At 38.5% G+C, this 22,901-nt stretch overlaps 1 protein-coding gene across 1 annotated transcript in view; it reads left to right on the top strand.

Annotated features, from left to right (window-relative positions):
- Positions 1-7,812: 7,812 nt before the first annotated feature.
- The window catches only part of CPT1C (carnitine palmitoyltransferase 1C), a 23,156-nt gene continuing 8,067 nt past the window's right edge, over positions 7,813-22,901 (top strand). The window contains exons 1-12 of the mRNA XM_015810215.1: positions 7,813-7,953; positions 9,038-9,177; positions 10,038-10,209; positions 12,465-12,566; positions 15,432-15,569; positions 15,688-15,765; positions 15,868-15,975; positions 18,671-18,755; positions 20,302-20,497; positions 21,606-21,794; positions 22,205-22,310; positions 22,478-22,594. Of these exons, the coding sequence (XP_015665701.1) occupies positions 7,813-7,953; positions 9,038-9,177; positions 10,038-10,209; positions 12,465-12,566; positions 15,432-15,569; positions 15,688-15,765; positions 15,868-15,975; positions 18,671-18,755; positions 20,302-20,497; positions 21,606-21,794; positions 22,205-22,310; positions 22,478-22,594 (1,572 nt within the window). The remainder of the gene's footprint in view (positions 7,954-9,037; positions 9,178-10,037; positions 10,210-12,464; positions 12,567-15,431; positions 15,570-15,687; positions 15,766-15,867; positions 15,976-18,670; positions 18,756-20,301; positions 20,498-21,605; positions 21,795-22,204; positions 22,311-22,477; positions 22,595-22,901) is intronic.

Here is a 22,901-nt window from a genome sequence, read left to right as displayed (position 1 = left end):
GTAACCAATGCAGCTCACAGAGAAGAGATGACACTCGTTCTTCTGGAAATACATATAAGTCTCCCTGTTGCTGCATTCTGCACCAGCTGAAGCTTCCAAATACTCTTTATGGGCAGCCCCATGTTGAGTCTATTACAACAATCCAAGGACATAAATGACAGTAAGCACAACCCTCGATTTAGGAACAATACAAAGTTGAGCAAAGGTTCTCCTAGATACAACTGCTATCTGCTCCTAAAGAAAGAGTTCTCAGTCCAGGAAGAACCCCAAACTATGCAAGGAGTCAGCATCAAAGATGATACAGTCCTAGAACTGGTGGACCCCAAGCCCAAAGCTAGTCAGTTGAAATCTATTGTTCCCTGTCCAGATCCCCATAGCATCCAGGCACTGAGATAAATATATATAAAACTGGGTATCATCAGCATACTATTTTACCCCTTCGGTGACAAATGAACTCGCCCAGTGGCCTCATGTAGATGTTGAAAAGGAACAGAGAAGCACTGATCCCTGCATAATAGGGACCCAGGGCAGGATCTTCCCTCCCCATCACCACTAATTAGAATTGACTCTGGAGAAAGGAGGTGAACCAGCATAGCTCCATTTCCACACCATACCTGTGTCTCCAGATCTTTTTCATCTAGGATTTACTGAAAACTGTTTCACAACCATCTACTTAACCAACTTTCCCAAATAGGGAAAGTTAGATTCTGGACAAAAATTGTCCGATATAATAGGGTTGAGTGATGGCTCCTTGAGGAGGAGGTGGTGAACTAAGGCTCCTTAAGAGCCTAATGTTAAGGTCCCTGCTTACCTTAAAGCAATCCCACATTCTGCCCATCAGTTTCTCTAGGGCAGGGGTAGGCAACCTCAGCTATGCTGGCTCAGGAATTCTGGGAGTTGAAGTCCACGAGTCATAAAAGAGCTGAGGTTGCCTATCCCTGATCTAAAGGTTCAGGCACCTTCTTATTCCAAGGCTTCCTATGGATCATGCTGCACACTAGCAGGAGCCCCAGCTCCCTCTGAAACCCATTCAAATCCATCTATCATCAGGATGGACTGACCTAAAGGGTCTGATCTCCTGCAGTAGATGGTGTGAGAGAATCCCAAGCTAATGAGGGCATGATCTGACCAGGACAAGGCGCACAAAAAAAGCTCTCCCAATTTCACATAGTCATTGCTTTAAGAGGAAGATCTGACCCAGTGTGTGGCCACTCCTCCATTTTGGGCTCTGGATGACTTGGGATAAGCCCACGGCTCTCATGGTAGCCATGAATTCCTGAGCCACCCCAAACCCTATTCCCAGAGAAGGCAGATAATGTTAACAGTTGTTTCATATCAGTATTTCTTGTAGATAACGTGATCCTGATTGCTCCAGATATTTTCTCCAAGGCTTATTTTATATCTCTCATGACTTTCATAATCTGTGTTGCAATCCAACAAACGAGGAGGATTGCAAATCTTGGGAAGATTTAATTTTTCTATCCCCAAATTAATGTGCTCCACTGGAACTCAACTGCTACTATGAAATTTATATATCTTTCTTAACTTTTGCTCAGATTCTGATAATTTCCTCTCAACCACATTATCACTGGTTCATTCAGTCTACTAAATTAAAATAAAATGGGATTGAGTACTTTGTGTTTTATGGGAATCTGAACATCGTCTTAATGAAACAGAATATATATCATATATTACATCATAATATTAGTTGTTTGGATGTAGTGTGTTATGTGAACCCTACACAGTCCTACTTTATAAGCCAGGTTTAGAGTTTAGTGAGTTATGTGACTATAGCAATAATATCATAACTGTTTTTCTTTTCAGGACACAAACTAGAGAAACCTCATGTTTAATAGGGTTTGGTGGTAGAAAGCATCTGGAGATATTGGATTCCAACTCAAGTTCAGAACAGAGTAAAATAGAAAAAGAATAGGTAGGAATTGGAAACCAAGGTTCCTGATGCTCGGTTCAATGTACTAAATCATTTACCTCTGAATAGTTTTTTCACATGGAATTTTAATTCCTTCTTACCACTGTTATAGTAGCATTGAAATGAAAGTCCTTCCAGAATGATTGAAATGATTTGCTTTATTCACTACAAGAATTTTTGCTAGCTTGCCATTATTTTTAAGCAGAGAATAAATTATCTTATATATTGGGCTACCATACTTGTGCTCTAAGAAATCTGGATAATCACTAGATAACAACCTAGAATGAGAGTGTTCTGTATTTTTTTAATGACATGTAGTGGGTTTATAGAGAAATCCAAAGCTGGAAATTGATGCAGCAAAGAATTAAATGACCTCCAAAAATAGCACTACAAGCAGATACAGCGTCTTGTGCCTTGTTAAAGGTAAAATATGTAGTTGTTTGACTCCAAGCTGTGAAGTAAGAAGTCCAGTTGAAATTTCAATGCACATTCTTTGATCATCAAATATTTTTCACCATTAAGAAGTCCTTGATTTAAATCTCAGTTCTTTTTTTTTTTTTAAAGTTTTTTATTATTATTTTTTAAACAGAACTCAATAATAATTATTCAACAAAAACATGTTGTCTGAGTATCTTATTAACTAATATAAATTAAATTCCTAATCCCTAAATCTTTTCTCTAACCATTGATAAAATAGGTCCCAAGTTTGAAAATATTCTGTTTCTTCTTTTTCTTTCAACTTTAAAGTAAATCTGTCCATTTCCGTACAGTCTAATATTTTTTTTGATTATTTCTTCTTCTGGTGGTATTTCTTTGTTCTTCCAGTATTGTGCAAATATAATTCTTGCTTCTGTTATCACATGTAGAATCAAATATGTATTTTGCTTATCAAGTTTTTCTGGCATTATACCTAGTAAAAAAAAAAGTCAGCTTTATAGTCTATGTGTTTCTCTAACATTTTTTTCTAACCAAGTGTGTATTATTGTCCAATATCTCCTTGCTTTAACATATGTCCACCACATATGATACCTGATTTGTGTTTACATTTCCAACATTTCTCTGACATGTTTTTAAACATTTTTGCTAATCTTGTTGGTGACAAATGCCATCTATAAAACATTTTATATAAGTTTTCTTTGTATGAAGCTAACATTGTCAATGTAGAGTTTCTTTCCCACAAACTTTGCCACTTTTCTAAGTCTATATTATATCCAAAATTCTTTGCCCATACTATCATTGTCTCTTTTACTTGTTCATCTTCCATTTTGAAATGTAATAAGAAATTGAACTTTTTTAAATTAACTTTTCATCAGAAGTTAATAATGTCTGATCAAACATAGTCTGTTCTTTGTAAAATCCATACTGTTTAATATCTTTATCATATCTGACTTGCATTTCTAAATGTGACCACCATGTTAAATCAGTGCCCTGATTTTCCATCTCTTGCCTGGATTTTAAGTTCCCTTCAGAATTTAGAATATCTTTGTATGTCCATAATTTATCGAGACTGACTAGATTTGGATGTACAAATGCTTTCATTGTTGAAAGTCATCCTGGAATTTTCAAATAAATTTTACATTTTATTTTTTCCCAAGTTAATAATAATGCGTTTCTAATGTAGTGGTTTTGGAAGTATTTATGTATTTTATTTTTTCCATACCATAGAAAAGCATGCCAACCAAGTTGCAGGTCATGTCCCTCCAGATATAGCAATCTTTTATTTCTAAGAGTAATCTATTCTTTTATCCATGTTAACACTGATGCTTGATAATATAAAATCCAATCTGGCAAGCCAAAGCCTCCATTTCTTGTAACATTTTCCATTTAATTCTAGCTTTCTTTCCTTGCCAGATACATTTTTGAATTAGAGAGTTTAAATCTTCAAAGAATTTTTTCCTACAGTTTTATAGGTATCGTTTGAAATAAAAATAATATTTTTGGTAAAATATTCATTTTTACTGTAGCAATTCTTTGTAACGTTGACAGTTGAGGATTCTTCCATTTTTCCAAATCAAGCTTTATTTGGTTTAACAATTTAATGTAATTATCTTCTTTTATTGTTTGAACATCTTGCTGTCAAATATATTCCCAAATATTTGACTTTTTTGACTATTTGCAATTCTATTTTTTCTGATAGTTACTTTTTTTGTTTATCTGTAAAAATTTTAACTATCACTTTAGTTTTTTCTCTGTTTATCTTTAATCCTGCTATCTCTCCAAATTGTTCTATCTTTTCCAACAATTTAGGAATCGTCTCTAAAGGTTCCTCTAGAATGAATACCAAATCATATGCAAATGCTTGCAGTTTGTAGGTTTCGCCTTTTATTTTCAATCCTTTAATTTCTGGATCTTGCCTAATGTTTCTATTTAAAACTTCCAAGGTTAAGATAAATAGCAATGGGGATAATGGACATCCTTGTCCTGTGCCTTTGCATATATCAAAATTCTCTGTGTAATCCCCATTTACAATTACTTTTGCTGTTTGTTTCTGATATATTGTCTGAATTGTATTTATAAAGTTTTGACCATTATTTTTAGTTATTGAATCATAAATTGCCAAGAAATATTATCGAATGCCTTTTGGGCATCTAAAAATACTAGTGCCAGTTGTTTCCTTGGATGAAGTTCATAATATTCCAATATATTTAGTATTACCCTCAAATTATTTTTTATTTGTCTCTTTGGCAAAAATCCGTTTTGATCTGGGTGTATAAATTCAGTCAAAAATCTTTTCAACCTCTCAGCTATTATTGAAGTGAAGATTTTATAGTCCACATTCAGTAGTGATATCTTTTGGTATCAAAATAACATTTGCTTCTGTCCATGTATTTGGGAGTTTTGCCTCCAATAAAAGTTTGTTACATACATTTTTCAATGGTGAACTTAATATATCTTGTAAACATTTATAAAACTCTGCTGGGAGTCTATCTTGTCCCAGTGTTTTTTCATTGTTTTATCTTTTTATTGCCTCTGTCAATTCCATCATTGTTATTTTTTCATTTAACATAGTCTTAAAGTTTTCTGGAATTTGGGGTAAATTTCCCCCCCCATATATTGAGTCATTTTCTCCCATGGAGTTTCTTCCTTGTTGTACAATTTCTCATCTCAGTTCTTGATAAACACGTTAGTGGTTTTAGGCAACCCACTATTTCTCAACTATCCTTTACTTATCTTGTCTGCAGTATGGGAATAACAATTCTGGCCTATCATACAAAATTATATTCATTATCTAGGGGATCTGGAAGCAGCCACAAAAGCTAGCAGCAAAAATGGTGCAATTCTCTGAATCACCAGGGGTGCATAGTGGTAATTGGGGTGTGAATATCTTTAAATAAATGGGAAAATTCTTCAGGATTTGCCTCATAATTCTTTATCTGAGGGAAGGCACCTTTGCAGATGAAATCCCTCCAGCACATCCCAGTAGCTTTCACTCAGAATCCAAGGATCTTTAAGGTTTCTTTTTATGCCATCTCAAGAATGTCACCAAGCAAAATGGTGGAAAACAATGGAGAAAGGGGGTGGAAAATTGGGAAATGTTTTGTCCATTTCACTTAACTTTAAATTGAAAGCAAAAATTAAATCTAAATTAATATTTTGCCTATTATAATAGAAAAAATATCTAATAAACAACAGAGCATTAAGCTTCTGTGATGGATGTCATAACCTTTCCCTTGAACTACGGTCCCTTAACAATACTGTTCAGTTAACAACGCTATAATCAGTTCTCATACTAGTCTATATCCAGAGCTACAGTATGTGGCAACTGTGTGATTTGAATGATGGCTGAATGGGGCTCCAAGATGCTGACAGCATTCCAGAGTATTTGCTTGATACACTGAATGAAATCTCCTGTCATTTTTAATCTGCAGCTTATTGAAAGAGTGGGCTGGCTAGGGAGGATGGCAGTTGTAGTCCAAGTTATACTATGGACATGAGATTGATATTGGTTGGGAGTTTCTCCTAAATTTTCACTTGTCATGAATTGTGTCAAATAAGTAACCTATTTGAACCTTTCCATCCCTTCATTCAAACTTTTCAGGCATTATATTGTGACCTCATATTGGCATAGTGCTGACATCATGGGCACTCTCAGCTGTATTAGGTAAACAAAATGACACTCCTTTCAGGGGGTAGGGAAACAGACTACATACAGCTGGTGAAGTAAGCTGGGTGGCACCTATCTTATGACTTCAATTTATCTCCAGAGAATTTCTGACAATAGTACCAATAGTAGCTTTGAGAACTGACGTTCCTAGATTTACTTTGTAGAAGATAATGAGGTTGAATGGCAGGTGGTCACCAAGATTTTATATTTTATTTATTGACTCCATTTCTGTACTGTCTAGTTGTAGAACTGGGCTTAGTTAGAACTGAATGGTGTCTTTTCATTAACAGAATTACTGAAGCTGCAGGCAAGGAGCAAATTAAAACTATTCAAAGTAATTGTATCTTTGAATTATTATACCAAGTGTTTTTACCCCTCTTTTTTCTTGCTGTTCCCTTTTAATTGGTTGGCACAGAAAAATGTTGCCATAGCAGCCAAACTTGCATCTGGCAGGATGTAAGTGAGAAATACTATGCAGAAGACGCGGGGTCCTCTTTGGAATTTTTACTCTTTCAATGAAAACTAGCATCTGTTGGGAAAATCCAGATATTTAGGGATTACTTCTTATGCTATACATAGTAGATCCATTTTGTAGGTATGGATCTTTTTCCTGACAGTTTTTGAGATAGCGAAGATTAATATTATTTTATTTTTCATATTTAAATACTTCCATAAACAGTTTATTTAAGGGGGTGCTGAGAGTATCATGGGTACAGACCCGCTCCAAAGGTCCTCTGAATTATACACCTACTATAATGGCTGAGGTGTCTTATTATGTCATTGCTTGCAAACTCACGGCATCTTCTATTCAGTCTGGACACTATCTATTTTCTATTGATTACCCATGGGGAGAGGGGTGTCCAGTCCTTAAAGTGCTATGAATAAGCAAATAAGATACCCATAGGGTTTGATTAGTTAATGCCTGGGGAAAAAGTAGGAAGGAGATTAGGAGACAAAAATTTTGGGAACCGAGTAAGCAGAACTATTGTTCTTGTTTATTAGTGAATTCATTTTGGTGGAAAGAGGGTCTTTGTGTGTGCATGAGCTTTTTCCTTGCATATTGTTTAACTGAAGGTCTAGCGGCTGTTTTATCGGATAAAATGGAAACAACCCTCTGTTTTTATTTATCTCCTTTCTTTCCCAGCTTTTAAATGTTCTTTTTCAGTGGTTTTTCTTTTCTTCTCATTCATCCATTGTAATTTATAATCTGTTGAAAATCAGTTTTAACTGCTAGTTTCATTTTTGTTGGAAGGTACTGCTTGCCTTCCTTGTATTGCATTATTCTTATTGTTATAGGGCAGGCATGTCAAACTCGCGACGTCACGTGACATCGTGCAACATATCGGGCCGGTTTTGCCATTGCCGGCAATGGGGTGGGCACAGCTTCCACGTGATGCATCCGGCCTATACACCCTTGTATAGGCTAATGGTGAAAGCTGAGTTATAAATTGTGCAAAATAATATACCTTTGGAAACAAATTTGGGGGAATGTTAGGTGTGGGTTTATATCAGCCTTGTTCAGAGTTGCTTGATTTGATCTGAAAAAAATCTTGTTGACCACTAGATGTCAATGAAGAGATACAGAAAATAATCTTTGCCACCATCCAATGGTTCCCTAAAATTTTTGTAGATCTGATAACCTATCAGTGACTGAGCAATGGCTGATGTTGCATTTTAATCACACTTGGAAGGTATCAGATAGTGAGGGCTAATTATGTCATCTGTTTTCTCTCTGTTTCTTTTATCTGCTTAGACAACAAATTAGTATCCTCCCACAATGGCAGAAGCTCACCAGGCTGTGGCATTTCAATTCACTGTCTCTCCAGAGGGTATCGACCTTCAGCTGAGCCATGCAGCTATCAAGGAGATTTACCTTTCAGGCCTGCGTTCCTGGAAGAAGAAATTCAACCAAATACGGGTAATGCAGGGGCAGTCGTAATCTATTAAAAATACAACATCTGCCACTAAGCAAGGCAGTCATTAAGTGAGTTGTGTTAAATTTTATGATCTTTTTTGCTGTGGTTGTTAAGTGAATCAAGCGGTCATTAAGGAATCTAGCATTCCCCATTGACTTTGCTTGTTGGAAGCCAGGCAGGAAGGTCACAAATTCTGATCATGTAATCCCAGGATACTGTAACCAGTGCTTTTTTTCTTTAAAAAAAAAAAAAAAAGGTGCCGGAACTCACACATGTCATACAACCTGCCTTGCCTACCCTACAAGGTTCCATCCCAAAAAGGTGCCGGAACTCCGTTCTGGGCGTTCTATGACAAAAAAAGCCCTGACTGCAACCATTGTAAATACATGCTGGTTGTCCAGAGCCCAAATTTTGATCACATGACCTCAGGGATTTTGGAAAGGTTGTAACTTCCAATGGTTACAAATAGTTGTAAGTTGAGGACTACCTGTATTGCATTTGCTTCAGTTGACATAGCAAAGCTATCAATATATGATATGACAAGGAGTTTCATTTTTCAGCTGGCTTGGTCAGAGCCTGATGCTGATTAGGGCTGAGAAGAAGTGATGGGCCTCACTGAAAGAAAGCAGTTGGCTTTCTTGGCTAAGGTAAAACTAGAACCTGGGTTTCTTACTGCTAGTGCAACACCACAACCACTACTACAGACTGGCTCTCAACAAAGATCATTAATATTTAAGTAAAGAATTTTTATCCTTGAAGAAAAAAAATGTAAGTGCCAGTAGATTGGTTTTTAATGCTGGGATTATTTAAATTTGTTGAAATATAATGAAATAATGTAGCACAGTTAATTTATGGAAGTTCTTGCTGCTTCTGCAAAATAATAAGGACAGTTTCACCTAGAGGAAAAGAAGTCAGAGAATAATTTACTAATGTAGGCAAAAGTTCAACCTGTGAGTCATAGTTCCAAGAAAAGGATTTTATTCCTTCAGAAACAGGTTAGAGTGCCAATGTAGCAGAAAATTAAAACTCTCAAGTTCTTTGTTTTTCTACCTCTCACCTCCATTTCCTTGTATTGTCTCCAAACAGAATGGTTTTGTGACAGGTGTGTATCCCGCCAGCCCCTCCAGTTGGTTATTTATGGTTACAGCCATCCTAGTAACCCAGTTCTCTCGTCTTGACCCTTCCATGGGCATGATTGACAAAATAAAGGAACATCTGCCGGTCAGGTAATTAGGGGAGAAAAGGAGACAAGTCTTCATGATGAGCTAGTAGCTGTTAATTTTGTCAGAATAGAAGAAACTAAGACTCGGTCAGACCTAATGGTTGAGTTCAGATAGCACCCTTAACCCAGCCAGGTACTAATTGTCACAGTGTCTTAATTTTGGCTCTAACAGCACACAGTTTCTATAACTGAGTAAAGAATTAGCATTGTGAAGAATACAGAAATCCAACATTTCCTGATTCCTGTCTGCATTAATCTTTTATTATCCTGCATTATTAGGATAATATTGTGTTTCATTACCTCAGGGATCTTTTCCCTATTGCCAAGACAATATTGTCTGTTAGGTAGGCAAAAGAAAAAAAGTCACTCTCAACCTACCAAAGTGTCCATCCTGACATAGAAAGCTCTTATATTGAATGAGATCAACATAGCCTAGTATTTTCTGTACAGTGCCATGCCTATTAAATTAAAACTTTTTCTGAGATTGTACATTTAATTTAACTGTAAACCAAACAGATGGATTACAACATACTAAAGTTACAAAAAAGAAGTTAAAATTAATAATTATACAAAGGCAGCCACTTGATTTTTAACTACCTTGGTTAAATGTATTGTGTGAACACAACCACTGACCATTTGCATTTCTCCATAGTTTGGGCAGAGGTATTTCAGAAAGCTGAAGGGAAATGACTAACTCTGGGATATTTTGGATGTAACAAATGTGAGCTAAGCATCAGATCATTCATTTCCCTCCCCTCCCACCAATCCTTAACAGTCCTTAAGTTTACTTGTAATCTACAAATACAGGTTAGTTTTCTTGAAAGATTGACTTTGTCTGTTTGCCATCCTCCTGTTTTTCTCCAGCAATTATCTGTCAGATCACGGCCTGAATATCCTCAGTGTCCTGGCCTTTTCCACAGGACTGTGGCTGGCGCTCATTATGACCATGCGTAGCATTCTTAAGATGCTGCTATGCTACCATGGATGGATGTATGAGGAGTATGGTCGGATATCCAACACCACAAAGATCTGGTTGGTATGTATTTACAAGACAAGTGTACTCTTAGAATGCAAGTTGGACACAGGGCCAACTGTTGCTGGAATCAGAGGGTGGCATACACAATTGCCCTGAGTTTGGCTACTATAACCCTGGATGGAGCTGAAGCAGGCTTATAGCACAGAGCAATAAAAATCTGGGAGTTTTCAACATATCTGCTGAGCGCCATATGAGACAAGGCTAACAGAGGAGACTATAGACGTTGAATGCAATTATTGCAATTATATTTTCCCTTTTCTCTGTAGCACAGGTTACCATATTTATCCATTTAATTAAACAGTTATGAGGGCAAAGATTTCAGACTGGCTTTAAAAGTTAGACACATATCGTATTATAAAAGGCAAAACCTTTTTCAAGTCAAGCTTCATTCTAGGTAACTTTGTATATTCATGCAGTGTTATTGGCAAACTTACCCAGTGCCACTAATTTCTTCTGGGATGCTTTTTACCTTCCCAGTCTAACTTGCAAACTTGCTATTCTCTGGAAGTTTCTCATCCAAATACTAACCTTAGGTTTTGAGCTCAGACACATTTAATCAGATGTTGCTACCACATGCCTGAAGAAAAGAAACATTGCGATCAACAAAACTAAAAAACACTGTTCCAGAATACTCCTCCAGGATGTTAGGGGAATACTTCTCCAATGTTATTTCATAAATAGGATAAGAGAGAAAGAAGAAGAGGGACTCAAAGTCATCTAATGAGTAGGTTCTCCCTAACTTTCTCAGTATTATACCATCTAAACAGTATACAATGCACCTACAGAGAGGTAAGTCTTTGAGCTACATACAATAGCTATGTTCAGGATCAGACGAATAGGTTTAGTTAAAAAGTTAATGATGGTTTATGATGAAAAACACCATGGAGCAGCTTTTCCCAATCCAGTGTCTTCTATATATGTTGTAGTATCATAATTCTCATGGTCTGGCTGTATGAGACGATGAGATTTCTATTCAGCACATCTAAGAAATACACACTTGGAAAGGCTGCTGGAGAAAAAATGAGATGAAATATTGGGAACATATCAGTTGGGAAGGAGCCAAGCTGAGGGGCACAGATACATATTAAGAAAGAGCAGCAGGTGTGTCTGTAATTCCCACAAAGGCATGTAGAAGAAGAAGCAATAAGCAGATCAAATTAGGATTTGGAGAAGATGTGAAAACATAAATACTCTGGGGGCATAGTTCTCATATGACTGAGTGCTTCTGCAAACAAACATAAACCCCCCTTCCGGATATTTGGTAAACTATGACAGAAAAGAAAGAAGTTCTATCCAGGGTACAATGGTTTCACTACACTCAGTTGGCATCTTTCTAACTCGTGTTTCCTGGGGGTCATAGACCTACCACACAAGTCGAGAAAAAAGTGCAGTTTCTTTAAGGAGGTGAAATGTGGCAGGTATAGTCATATTCCCACTGAGGAATATTTTCCACTTTGGATCCAAAAAGCTGCACAACTCTTGTTATAACCTTTAGACCAGAGGCCTCCAACTTTTTGGGCACCAGGGACCGGTTCCATGGAGAGAGGTTTTTTCACAGACTGGAAGGGGTGTGGTTTCATGTACTGCCTGCATTCCGCAGATGGGGCTTTGCTTGTTTGCACAGCCCAGTTTCTGGCATGCCGTGGCCTGGTGCCAGTCCACGGACTGGGGGTTGGGGACCCCTGCTTTAGACTAAACTTATGTCTGTCAGTAGTGAACCCCAGTGGCTGCAGTTTGTAGTAATCCAGTCTCAGGGCAAACTTAGTCATTTGTATTCTAATACAAAAAACAAGATGACTTTCTGGTTTCCCTTTTTTCCCTATTAAAAATGATTGGACTGGCAGTTGATAATTTATTGAAGGGTTTAGGACAAGGGTAGGCAACCTTGGCTCTTTTATGACTCGTGGACTTCAACTCCCAGAATTCCTGAGCCAGCCATGCTGGCTCAAGAATTCTGGGAGTTGACATCCACGAGTCATAAAAGAGCCAAGGTTGCCTATCCCTGGTTTAGGAAGATGTAGGACAGGCTACTAAGTATAGATATCTCTGTCCTGCAATAGTTTTATTAGTATCTGCTACCTGAAGAAAATATATAACTCTGTCTTATACAGTAGCAGGATTCACCATGTCCTATTCTATTATAAAACAGGCCACTTTACTGTGAATTAGGCCAAAGAAAAATGCTGGAGGGAAAAGTGAACATGTTGAAATGTGGGGTCTAGCTCACTTCCCCCTTTATCCCCTCACCCTCATAGGCTTTGGTGAAAATTTTCTCTGGTCGTAAACCCATGTTGTATAGCTATCAGGCCTCACTGCCTCGGTTGCCTGTTCCGGCTATTAAGGATACAATGCGGAGGGTGAGTCTGCAGCTTTTATCCATATTCTCCTTATTTACAAGTGGGCGTTCAAAGATTCTTATATTTACTTGGGATACGTCTTTGAAGTAGTGGTGTTCACAGGAGGAGTCAAAATACGAAAGATAGAGGCCTACATTTGCAAATCTCCATCCCCTTGTATTCCAACCACAGATTGTGATGTTATAGTTAGGTTGATTTTAACATCCTGCATTGGCTGCTGTTTTGAAAGTCTGCTATTTGATAGAAATAACTATTAGTGCAAACTAGCCACAATGAAAGCTGCATTAAAATTTTGTCCCTGTGATACTAGATGCTAGATTTTCATGTGCAAGGCTCTAGTGCATAAATGGAGTTGTCTCTTCAAAACAAATTCTAGCTTCAGTAGACAGATTTTCCTTTAAACTAAAGCAGAGAAGGAAAAAGATCACACTTTCTCTCCATCCCTAGCTGCTGATCCTAATGATCACTAATACAGATAGACCTTGACTTCCAGTTTTCTGCAAAATTGCATCCATAGCAATCATTGGTTTACTTAATGATTGCAGCGATTTTAATGACCACTGCAAAAAAATCATAAAATCAATTCAGTCATGTAACCTGCAAAAAAAATCATAAAATCAATTCAGTCATGTGACTAACTAGTTGGGTGGTGGGGAATGGAAGGATTTATGTTCCTTGCAGACAGCTGGTCATTTACATTTTTTTAGCAAGTCATTGAAACCCCTGGAGGCTTATCTGTGTCATCAGGATCACCTGAGTAGTGCAACTATGCAAGTAGTTGAAAGGACATAGACCACTCTTTTGAAGACAACAAAGTCCAAATTCTGGACAGAGAGGACCACTGGTTTGAAAGAGGGGTCAAAGAGGCCATCTATGTCAAAATTGAACAGCCCTCTCTCAACAGAAGGGGAGGGATCCAACATCATCTATCTCCAGTCTGCAACACAGTCCTTTCAACAATTCCAAGATGGTTCCACACCCATTTGTACTACTCAGGTGACCCTGAAGACATAGATAAGCCTCCAGGTAGCTTTAACAGCTCACTAAAAGAATGCAAATGAACAGCTGTCTGCAAGGAATATAAATCCTGCCATTCCCCACCATCCAGTCAGAGCTGAAGAAGCTTTTTGGATTAGAAGTGAAATGTCTTCAAAGAAAAACAAGAAAGTTCAGTTGCCCTGTGAAAAAAGCACCTTTGGGTTAGAAACAATTGCGTATGCAGCAGGACCCAAGCAAAGAATCTTCCATGCTGACTGATTCCACCTCCCATGCTGGTCAATGGATCTTTATGAAAAGGGGGGCGGGAATCAAAAGCTTTGCATCACAGTAGAGATCTCATTACTTTAGCATGCCTGACATTTCTGATACTGATTTTTGGTCCTGACATTTGGCGTACCCTCTTAGCTCTTTTTCTGTAACCATTTCAGATGGTGTCCATTGCCTAGCTCTGATTATAAGCTTCTAATGTGGGCTCTTTCCTGATTATTGGAAAGAAACAAGTTCTGACTAGTGACAATCAAAGTGGTATAAAAAGAGGCCTAGTTTGAGAATCAGGTTATTGCCATTTGCAGAGGGAATGATTCACTTACACTCACTAAGATAACACATTTGAGTTATTCATTCATTTAATTAATTGGATAGCATTTATGCATAAAGTTGCAGTAAACTTCTATAGATAGATTTCATGAATTACCGTAGCAAAAGCTTTAACACAGAATTCTTCTTTCTATGGGATGAGGTAATTTATGCACCTAACAGTGGTCTTTCACTGTTTTAGGAAGAGAAAGCGTTTTCCATTATCTTTTGACATGGAAGGGTTAGCCATGTCATAATCACGAGAGATAGAAATTAGTATCTGAAGCCCTAACATTTGCATGAAGATAAAATGATAATCTTTTTTTAAAAAAAAACTTTACTGTCAGTAACTCCAAAAACAGCTCAAGGAGTGACAGAAAATTGTTTGTAGGGTAGAAATGGGCAAAGGAAAGAAAGAATGCCTAAATAAATAAATAAATAAATAAATAAATAAATAAATAAATAAATAAATAAATAAATAAATAAGGGAAGAAAAAAATAAGGAAAACACAAGGAATGGAATATCCTTGGGAAAGGCAAAGTTGGAATCTTAAAAAAATGTATTTTGGATCTTTTGTTGCATATTCTACCTATGGTAATTAAATGAGAGTTTTACATACAGGGCATCTTACGTTTACCATGTTATTTCATCAAAAACATATGCTACCAGGTGACCTCAGCTGCTGATGAGTTGGGAAGAATGTCTTGAATGTTTCATGTTCTGACAGGCTGTTCATTGATAGCTTTTTCTAGCTGAGCCTCTCCAAATTTTGGGGAATACAAAATCATAGCATCTCCAAGATGTGATGGCCAAGTATCACAGCTGTTTTCTGTTGCTGCTTTTAATTCCCCCACTCCTCCATGCTATTTTTCTTCAATGCAAAAAATCTTTATAGATGTGAAAATATTCATTTATGATTCATCCTTTCACATTAGGAATTGGTTTTTTCCTTTTTTTATTATCTTAGAAACTGTTTGATTTGCATCTCTATGGCTGAAACTGTCTGAAATCGAAACAATCACTAGATAATAGCAGAAAGATAAAGAAAACTAGTGAAGTTTGAACTGATAATCCTATTTACAACTTTCTGAGACTTTTGCACTTCTTTTTCATGCATCTACAAAGAAGCATACTTCCACGTCTACAAGGCCTCTGGTTTCAAGTGCTCTTGTAGAAGAATGAATGGGGTCAACTTCATCTCTTGAGTTTGGCATGAGGAAGGCTTTTGAGTAAAAGAATGAACTCTGCACTTGCCAAGACCTAATTCCACATTTTTCGTTCTCCCTTAGTATCTGGAATCCATACGACCTCTGACAACTGATGCAGAATTCCATCGAATGACAGGTCTTGTCCGTGACTTTGAACGGACTCTTGGACCACATCTGCAGTGGTATCTCACACTGAAATCTTGGTGGGCACCCAACTATGTGAGTGGGCCTTTTAAAGGGGAGGGGCTCATTGGGAAGAACAGTTTAGTACACTGAGAATATGTACGCGGTGCTGTCTTTTTAATTTCTCCTTTTCCATTCTCCTATCTCTTGCCAGGTAAGTGATTGGTGGGAAGAGTATGTGTATCTCCGTGGGAGGAGCCCCCTGATGGTAAATAGCAACTATTATGGCATGGTGAGTTATCAAAACTAGAGAAGAATATCTTGAACAGGATGTTTTTCTTCCAGCTCTTCTGACCTCTCCATGTTTTCATTTCTTCTGCACTCATTTTTCCAGGATTTCCTTTATGTTACACCTACTCCAATCCAAGCTGCTCGTGCTGGGAATCTTGTTTATGCCATGCTGCAGTACCGACGCAAACTCATCCGAGAGGAAATCAAACCTGTGAGTGAGATCAAAATATAGGGAGGATAGGAAAGATGCCTGTTAGAGAATGAAAGCTCCCTCTGCCTGAACTAGTTAGTGTGAGTCAGATTGAGAATAAGAAGATTTATACAGGTAACCTTGAGATTACAACCACTAGAACTTCTATTGCTAAGCAAGATGGCTGTTAAATGAGTCACACCCAATTTTACAACCTTACTTGCTGTGCTTGTTAAATGGTTGTTATCATGCAATTGTTAAGCAATTTCAGTTTTCCCAACTGCCTGTGCTAGTTGGAAGCTAGCTGAGAAGGACACAAATGGCGATCACATGAACCCAGAGTGCCACAACTCTCATAAATACATGCCTGTTACCAAGCATCTGAATTTTGATCACGTCACCATGGGGGCACTGCAATGGTCATAAGTTGGTGAGGACCAGTCATAAGCATGAGAACCAAACTATTTTTAGCATGGTCATAACTTTGAATGGTTGCTAAATGAACGGTCATAAGTCAAGGATTTATATGTGTTTGCTTTCCACTTGCAGAAAGGAAAAAGGAGTAAAAGCATGGCAATTTCTTAATGTATTCCAAGCTTGCCCATTTCACTTCGAAAAGCAGCCTTTCCCAAACTGGGAATCTCCAGATGAATTGAACTACAGCCCCATAATCAATACTTATTAAGTTTTGGAAATTATAGTCTCAAACACATGCTAGGTTAGAAAAAGCTGCTTTTTCTGAAAGGTATTTCAGTTTTATCTTTTGAAAATATGGGCATGTTTCTCATACCGTTTGATAGTTTTGTCCTTATGATCAGTCTAGTTTGCTGCTATGCTTTCAAAATGGAAGAACTTATAAACTAATGGTAATAATATACTAACCATATCATTTATATAGTACATCACTGAAAATTTTTCATTGGCTTAGACTAGACAAAGGGGAAGTGGAGGTAGAGAAAGAACCAGCACTGTGGTGCAAGCAATAGTCTACAAAATCACAACAAATCCCACATTTTCTTCTAGAACTCATATTAAGAAACTTCTGGGGTATGTTGGTGCCCTGGAAAAAGAATAGCCATATTTGCGTATTATAATCACCTGATTTGCTTATGAGACTAAGTTAAAACTAAAGATAGACTATGGTTTAATTTCACATGCTAATCAGGCCAATTATTTGCAAAGGATCTCAATGAAATTCATGAATGAACATCAATTTGACTCTTAGCCTTTCTGATCCAAGGGATAAAATGATAATGCGTGTTTATGCTACTTATTTTTAATGTTTTTTTTATGTCAAGACAATTGTATGATATTCCAGTTCTGATGAGGACAGTGGTTCTTTTTCTAGATCTAAACTGCTTTGTTATTGCTCCAGAGCAAGCAACACATGCAGAATATTCTATATGAATTAGTATTTTCTCCTTCTGTGGGGGCAGGAGCTACTCTGGACTGATATTTCTACAGTTCATTTGAAGTATAAATAAAACAAAACAAAACAGAACATGGGAAACCAAACCGGGAGATCAGATCCTGTATTCACCGCCTCACAACTGATTTGAGTTTGTCTTAAGCGCAACTCAGGGTTCAAATACCTAATTGGTTCTTTGAAAGTCTGCAGCAAAGAAAAGAGCAGAAAAGAGGCTTAAAGCAAAGCTAAAAAGGAATGAAAATGGGCCTATCCTAATATCTGTCGGCCGAGTATTATACCAGCTTAAGTGTACAGGTAGCTTTGCCTTGTTTATTAAATGCAAGATAACATTGCCAGCTACATTGTAAAGTCCAGGTGATGTCATGCTTCTTTTTCTCAGTGATCTTTCTACAAGTTTGATCACTGGGCTTTTTGCTTATTACGTTTATTTATGCCTTGATTTTAAAAGTTCTTTAAATGTTCTAGGCTCACAGAGTATATTAAAGATAACAACAATAAATCTCTTCCCTGTTTGGTTTTCTTTTCCCCATCTAATTTTGGGGTTCCTTGTCACCTGATATCAGAGCATGCTCCCTAATTCCTTCATCCCCCTCTGTTCGGCCCAGTGGCAGCGCCTCTTCAACAGCACCCGGTTGCCTGGAATGGGGCAGGGTAAGTGAACTAGAAGACCCTGAGAAACAATCTCCTTCTCACATCTGGCTATGGGAGACTTTTGCAAGATGAATCTCCTCTATGGGGTCTTTTGCTGCTGGGTTTTCTGGTCCATATCTTCAGTGTTGCAGTCTATGATTCCAGGACTTACCCATAATCCTCTAAATCCCTCCGTCTTAACCATCCTTTGACAACTTGGCGCCTTCTGTGAGTGTTGTGTCAATAACTTTCATCATCTCCAGTAGCACAGTCTTATTTGGCCACGAATGATGGTAGCTATTGCAGTCTACCTCATATTGGATGGTAGAAGTCATTCTAAGGTACCAAGTTGGCAATCAGTCGCTGTCTTAAAAAAAAAAGCTGGTATCCCTTCTTGCTCTTGTCAACATGGATAACTCCCACATATTCATGAAATCAGAACTGGAGTCACCTTTGGAGCTTGGCCTACGCATTGGGTTCTTTTCTTGGCAGGACTATTCAAGTTGCTAGGAGAAAAAAATCTTGGGTTCTTTTTTACTTCTTTCAAAGCTTCATGGCAGGTAAATCTTCTTGATTATTCCTTCGGTCTCTCTGTTTCTTTCTTTCTTTTTTTTCTTTCTTTCTTTCTTTCTTTTCTTGCTTCCCTTTGCTTCTCAGATGCTGATCCAAGGTTGCCTGCCAACGTGCTCAGCTCAGTATGAACGCATGTTTAATACAGCCCGTGTGCCCGGCCTGGAGGGAGGTAGGACGCTTCTGCACACTTTGCCCTCCTTTCCCAACAAATATCTGCACACTGTCATGTGAATTGCAGGGATGAATGGACTTTTTTTCTACATGCTTTGTCCTGCAGCCATGTTTTATTTTAAAGTAGGGTGAGGAACCTATGCTTGTCTAGATGTAAAGAATGGAACTTATAAGGTGAAGGATGGGTCCAAACCTCTCAAAGGGCTTTTTGATAAGACTTGTAGAGAACCAATCCTGGTTAGCATACCAGGGGAAGATTCTTAATAACTTCTTTTTGGTGTTCAAAACCTGGACCCTCAACCAGGTTTTACTGTGTCCTTAATTAGGAGTGGGCAACCTGTTAGTGCTTGGTAGCCCCTCCTTAATTTATTTATTTATTTATTTATTTATTTTATATTTAAATTTATATGCCGCCCTTCTCCCCATGGGACTCAGGGCGGCTCACAGCATATTAAAACATTGTACAAAAAAATTTTTCCCCTGCTAAAAACCAATTAAAATCCAAATATTGGTAGCTGTGGCTCTTTAAAATTGTTTAAAAATTGTCCCTATTTAAAACTCACCTTAGGTCAGGCCCGCTTGTTGAAAAAGCCATGTCTTGAGGGCGCGGCGGAAGGTTAAGAGATCCGGAATCGTCCGGATCTCGGGGGGTAGTTCGTTCCAGAGGGTGGGGGAGAAAAAAGTTAAAGTAGATAGAACACAATGATGCAAAGTAAAAGAACTTTATGAAGCAAAGTCAGTGGGTCTAGTATTTTCCTGTTTTTCCTTTTATATTTTGATTATTTATTTGTCGGCTTCTAAGGTTTTTAAATTAAGTTTACTTAGTTTAAGTACTTAAATCCAACTGTTGTTAGATTTGTGTATTATTTTAATCTGTTGCATCAATAGTAAACTGCTCAGAATCTTTTGACTAGGGTAGTGAAGATGCCTGAGAAAATTCATTTGCACGTGTGGGAATGTATGGCAATGTCCAATATGAAAAAAAAATTGCCACCAATTTCCAGCAACTATGGTTGTAAAGAGGCTCCAAGTATTGCAAAAAAACAACAACAACCCTCCAACAATATTAAAAGATTGAGGGGATGTACACAGGTCTTGCACACAGGGCTGCGAAGAGAAAAATGGCCATTTTGATTCAGCTCATGCTGATTGTGTGCAGCCTTCTTTTATTAATCTTTGACTACTGCAGCTTTCCATAGTTGATGCACTTTAGATGTATAAGAATTTCCACTCACATTTTGCTGGCTGGAAATTTTGGATATCCCAACCCAACATTTCGCTTTGTGAGAATTTGACATCAGAGAAAGTGCAAGTAATTGCTTGAATATAAGGTGCTTGACCTGTTACTACTTTATTAAAATCAGAAATATTGGTCTGGGGTAAGAGATAAATTTGAATTATGGTGCAGGACACAACCTTTCACTGAGTTATGATTCCCCCTTTTCCTTGGGGAGCTCCTGTGGGAGGAGGCAAGAGACTAGGCTGCCTATGCATTGACTGAGATCCAGCAGAGTTTTTATTTTGTTTATGTCCTTGCTACCCAGATAAAATCCAACATCTACAAGACAGTGATCACATTGCAGTATACCATGCAGGACGCTTATTTCGAGTATCGTTGCATTACAAGGGGAAGCTGCTGGAGCCCTGTGAACTTCAGGCACAGTTTGAAGCTATCCTTTGTGACCCTACACCCCCTCTGCCTGGGGAGGAGAAATTGCCTTCAATGACTGCAGGTGAAAGGTGAGAGGCTGACCTGTCCTTAATCCAGCCTTTCAGTAAGTTGGACTTGTTGCAGCTGACAGATGGGCTGATTTGCGCTGTGCTCCTTTTCATTCAATGGGCTTGAAGAAAATAAGTTCAGATGGAAATTCAGGTGTGTCCCAGGAGGTTGATGTTGATGTGCAGTGGGAGTTGTGTGGTGTAGCCTCCCATTAGTCATCCTGCTTCTCCACTCTGCTGTTAACTATCCTGCTGTACCACCATGCCACGCTGCCTGTCACTGCCTTGCTTCCCTGTCCCTTCCTGCCCTGCTGTGCTCTGCCACTTCTTTATGCTGTCCTTTACTTTTGCTCCCTGCTATGTGGGTACATCCATATATTTGAGTGTACCTTTAACTTTTTTTATTTAAGGAGTACTTTGCTCATCTGGTTCGCACTGTCCTCTCTCTTAGGTAGCCCTGCCTACTTCAAGAGGGCAACTCCCATGCGTCTCAGAAGCCTCTGGCACCCTCCATTCACTGAGAGACAGTGAAGACCCTAGCTTAAGACATGCTCATCCTTTTTCATTTTTCCCTCCTTCTGAATAAAATAAAGAACAGTCACTCGGAGTCCTTTAGCCTGTTGTGATCCTCATTCTGATGTCATGCAACCCACAGACCTAAGGTGGTTCATGGACATCCATAGTTAATATGGTAGAGCGAGAGAGAGGAATGGCAAAGAGATGGTACAAAAGAGCGAGTGAACTATATAACCCTGCTCACTTTGGGATCTTTACCATCTCCATACCTACCTTTTCTCCTTCCAGAGGAAAATTAAAGTTGGACTTAAAGAATCAATTGTTCCTTTCCTTAGCCCTACCATAAAAACTGGTCTTAGGAGTTCAGATAGTCTTTTCTTTGCATCCTTTGACTGTTGCTGCTTATGAAGCAAAAAGAGATACAAGTCCATGCAGTGGCTTCAAAGGGGGTGAAGGAGGGGATATCCATTGGGTCCTTCTTTAATGTGGAACAGACTGTGTTAGAATTAGGGAAATGATCGCCGTTCTCATCAAAGTCAGAAGCTACTTTTTTGGATTGGGGTATCCATAATAGCCACATCTCCTAACTCTGATGGCTTAATGTTCTTTGTAGAGATTCCTGGGCCAGGACCCGCCACACCTACTTCCAGTCTGGGATTAACAAGCAGTCCCTGAATATAATTGAGAAAGCTGCTTTCTTTCTCACTCTTGACACAAGTGAACAGGGCCTGCGAGGGTCCAATCCAGGTCAGGCATTGGATGTCTATGCAAAATCCTTGCTACACGGACATTGCTGTGACAGGTAAGTATATCCTCTATGCAACCAACCTGCAAAGATTATACACCAGAAGTCGTATGGGTCACACATTCCTCACATTTCTTGAACAGAGAGGTTGTGCCAAAATATCACTTCCTTCATACTAAAAAAGTAATCACTTTTCCCATGAGGCCTTGTTTTGTTTTCCAAATAATTTTCTGCTGGCTGTGATGCCCTTCACAGAGCCCTATTATGCTCCTTGTATGCCAGTAAACATTCCACCAATATCAATGGTAGAAAGGAACTTTTTGAAGTGCAAGAGATCGTTATGATATGCTCTATTGCCAGGCCCCTGAAACAAATTGTGGAGGCGTGCATGTCGATGTGTGTATCTTTGATTAAGAGAAGAATAGGGAGCAGCCTATGGAAAAGAGGATGCCACTCTTTTCTCACAGGTGGTTTGACAAATCTTTCAACCTGATTGTTTACCGCAACGGGAAAGCCGGAATCAATGCAGAACACTCGTGGGCAGATGCACCTATTGTTGGACATCTTTGGGAGGTAAAGTTCCAGTTGAGTTCTCCAGCATAGGATTGGCGGGAGGGAGTGGTGAAATGAAGAACACTTGGATTCTCTGGGTGTAGGGAATGGGGGGCTAGCTCAGTGCAAAGGATACAGCAAGGGAATCAAAGCAATTGAGCTTTCTCTTGGGTGCCCTTTTTTCACAGTACACCCTTGCCACAGATTCATTCCAGCTAGGATATGATGATGATGGGAACTGCAAAGGCAAGATGGATCCTGATGTCCCTCCACCCCAAAAACTGGAGTGGGAAATATCGCCAGAGGTAAGCTCAAGCTCTGGTGAAGATAAAAGCGCTCTCTCTCTCTCTCTCCCCTCTCTCCCCCTTTCTCTCTCTCTCCCTCCCTCCCTCTCTCTCTCTCTCCTTCTCTCTTTATAATAATAATAATAATAATAATAATTTAATTTATATACCGCCCTTCTCCCGTAGGACTCAGGGCGGTGCACAGCATATTAAAACAGATACAAACAAAATACATCAAAAAACAAAAAAAACCCATAAAACCAAATTAAAAGCCAAATATTGGAAGCTGTGTGTCAATTAAAATTTTCTTAAAATCATCCCTACCTAA

The sequence above is a fragment of the Protobothrops mucrosquamatus genome, unplaced genomic scaffold (assembly GCF_001527695.2).
Source record: "Protobothrops mucrosquamatus isolate PMUCROS unplaced genomic scaffold, P.Mucros_1.0 scaffold7, whole genome shotgun sequence".
In the NCBI taxonomy this organism is placed as follows: Eukaryota; Metazoa; Chordata; class Lepidosauria; order Squamata; family Viperidae; genus Protobothrops; species Protobothrops mucrosquamatus.
The sequence above is the reverse complement of the archived record's forward strand: the minus strand, read 5'-3'. Positions and strand labels throughout refer to the sequence as shown.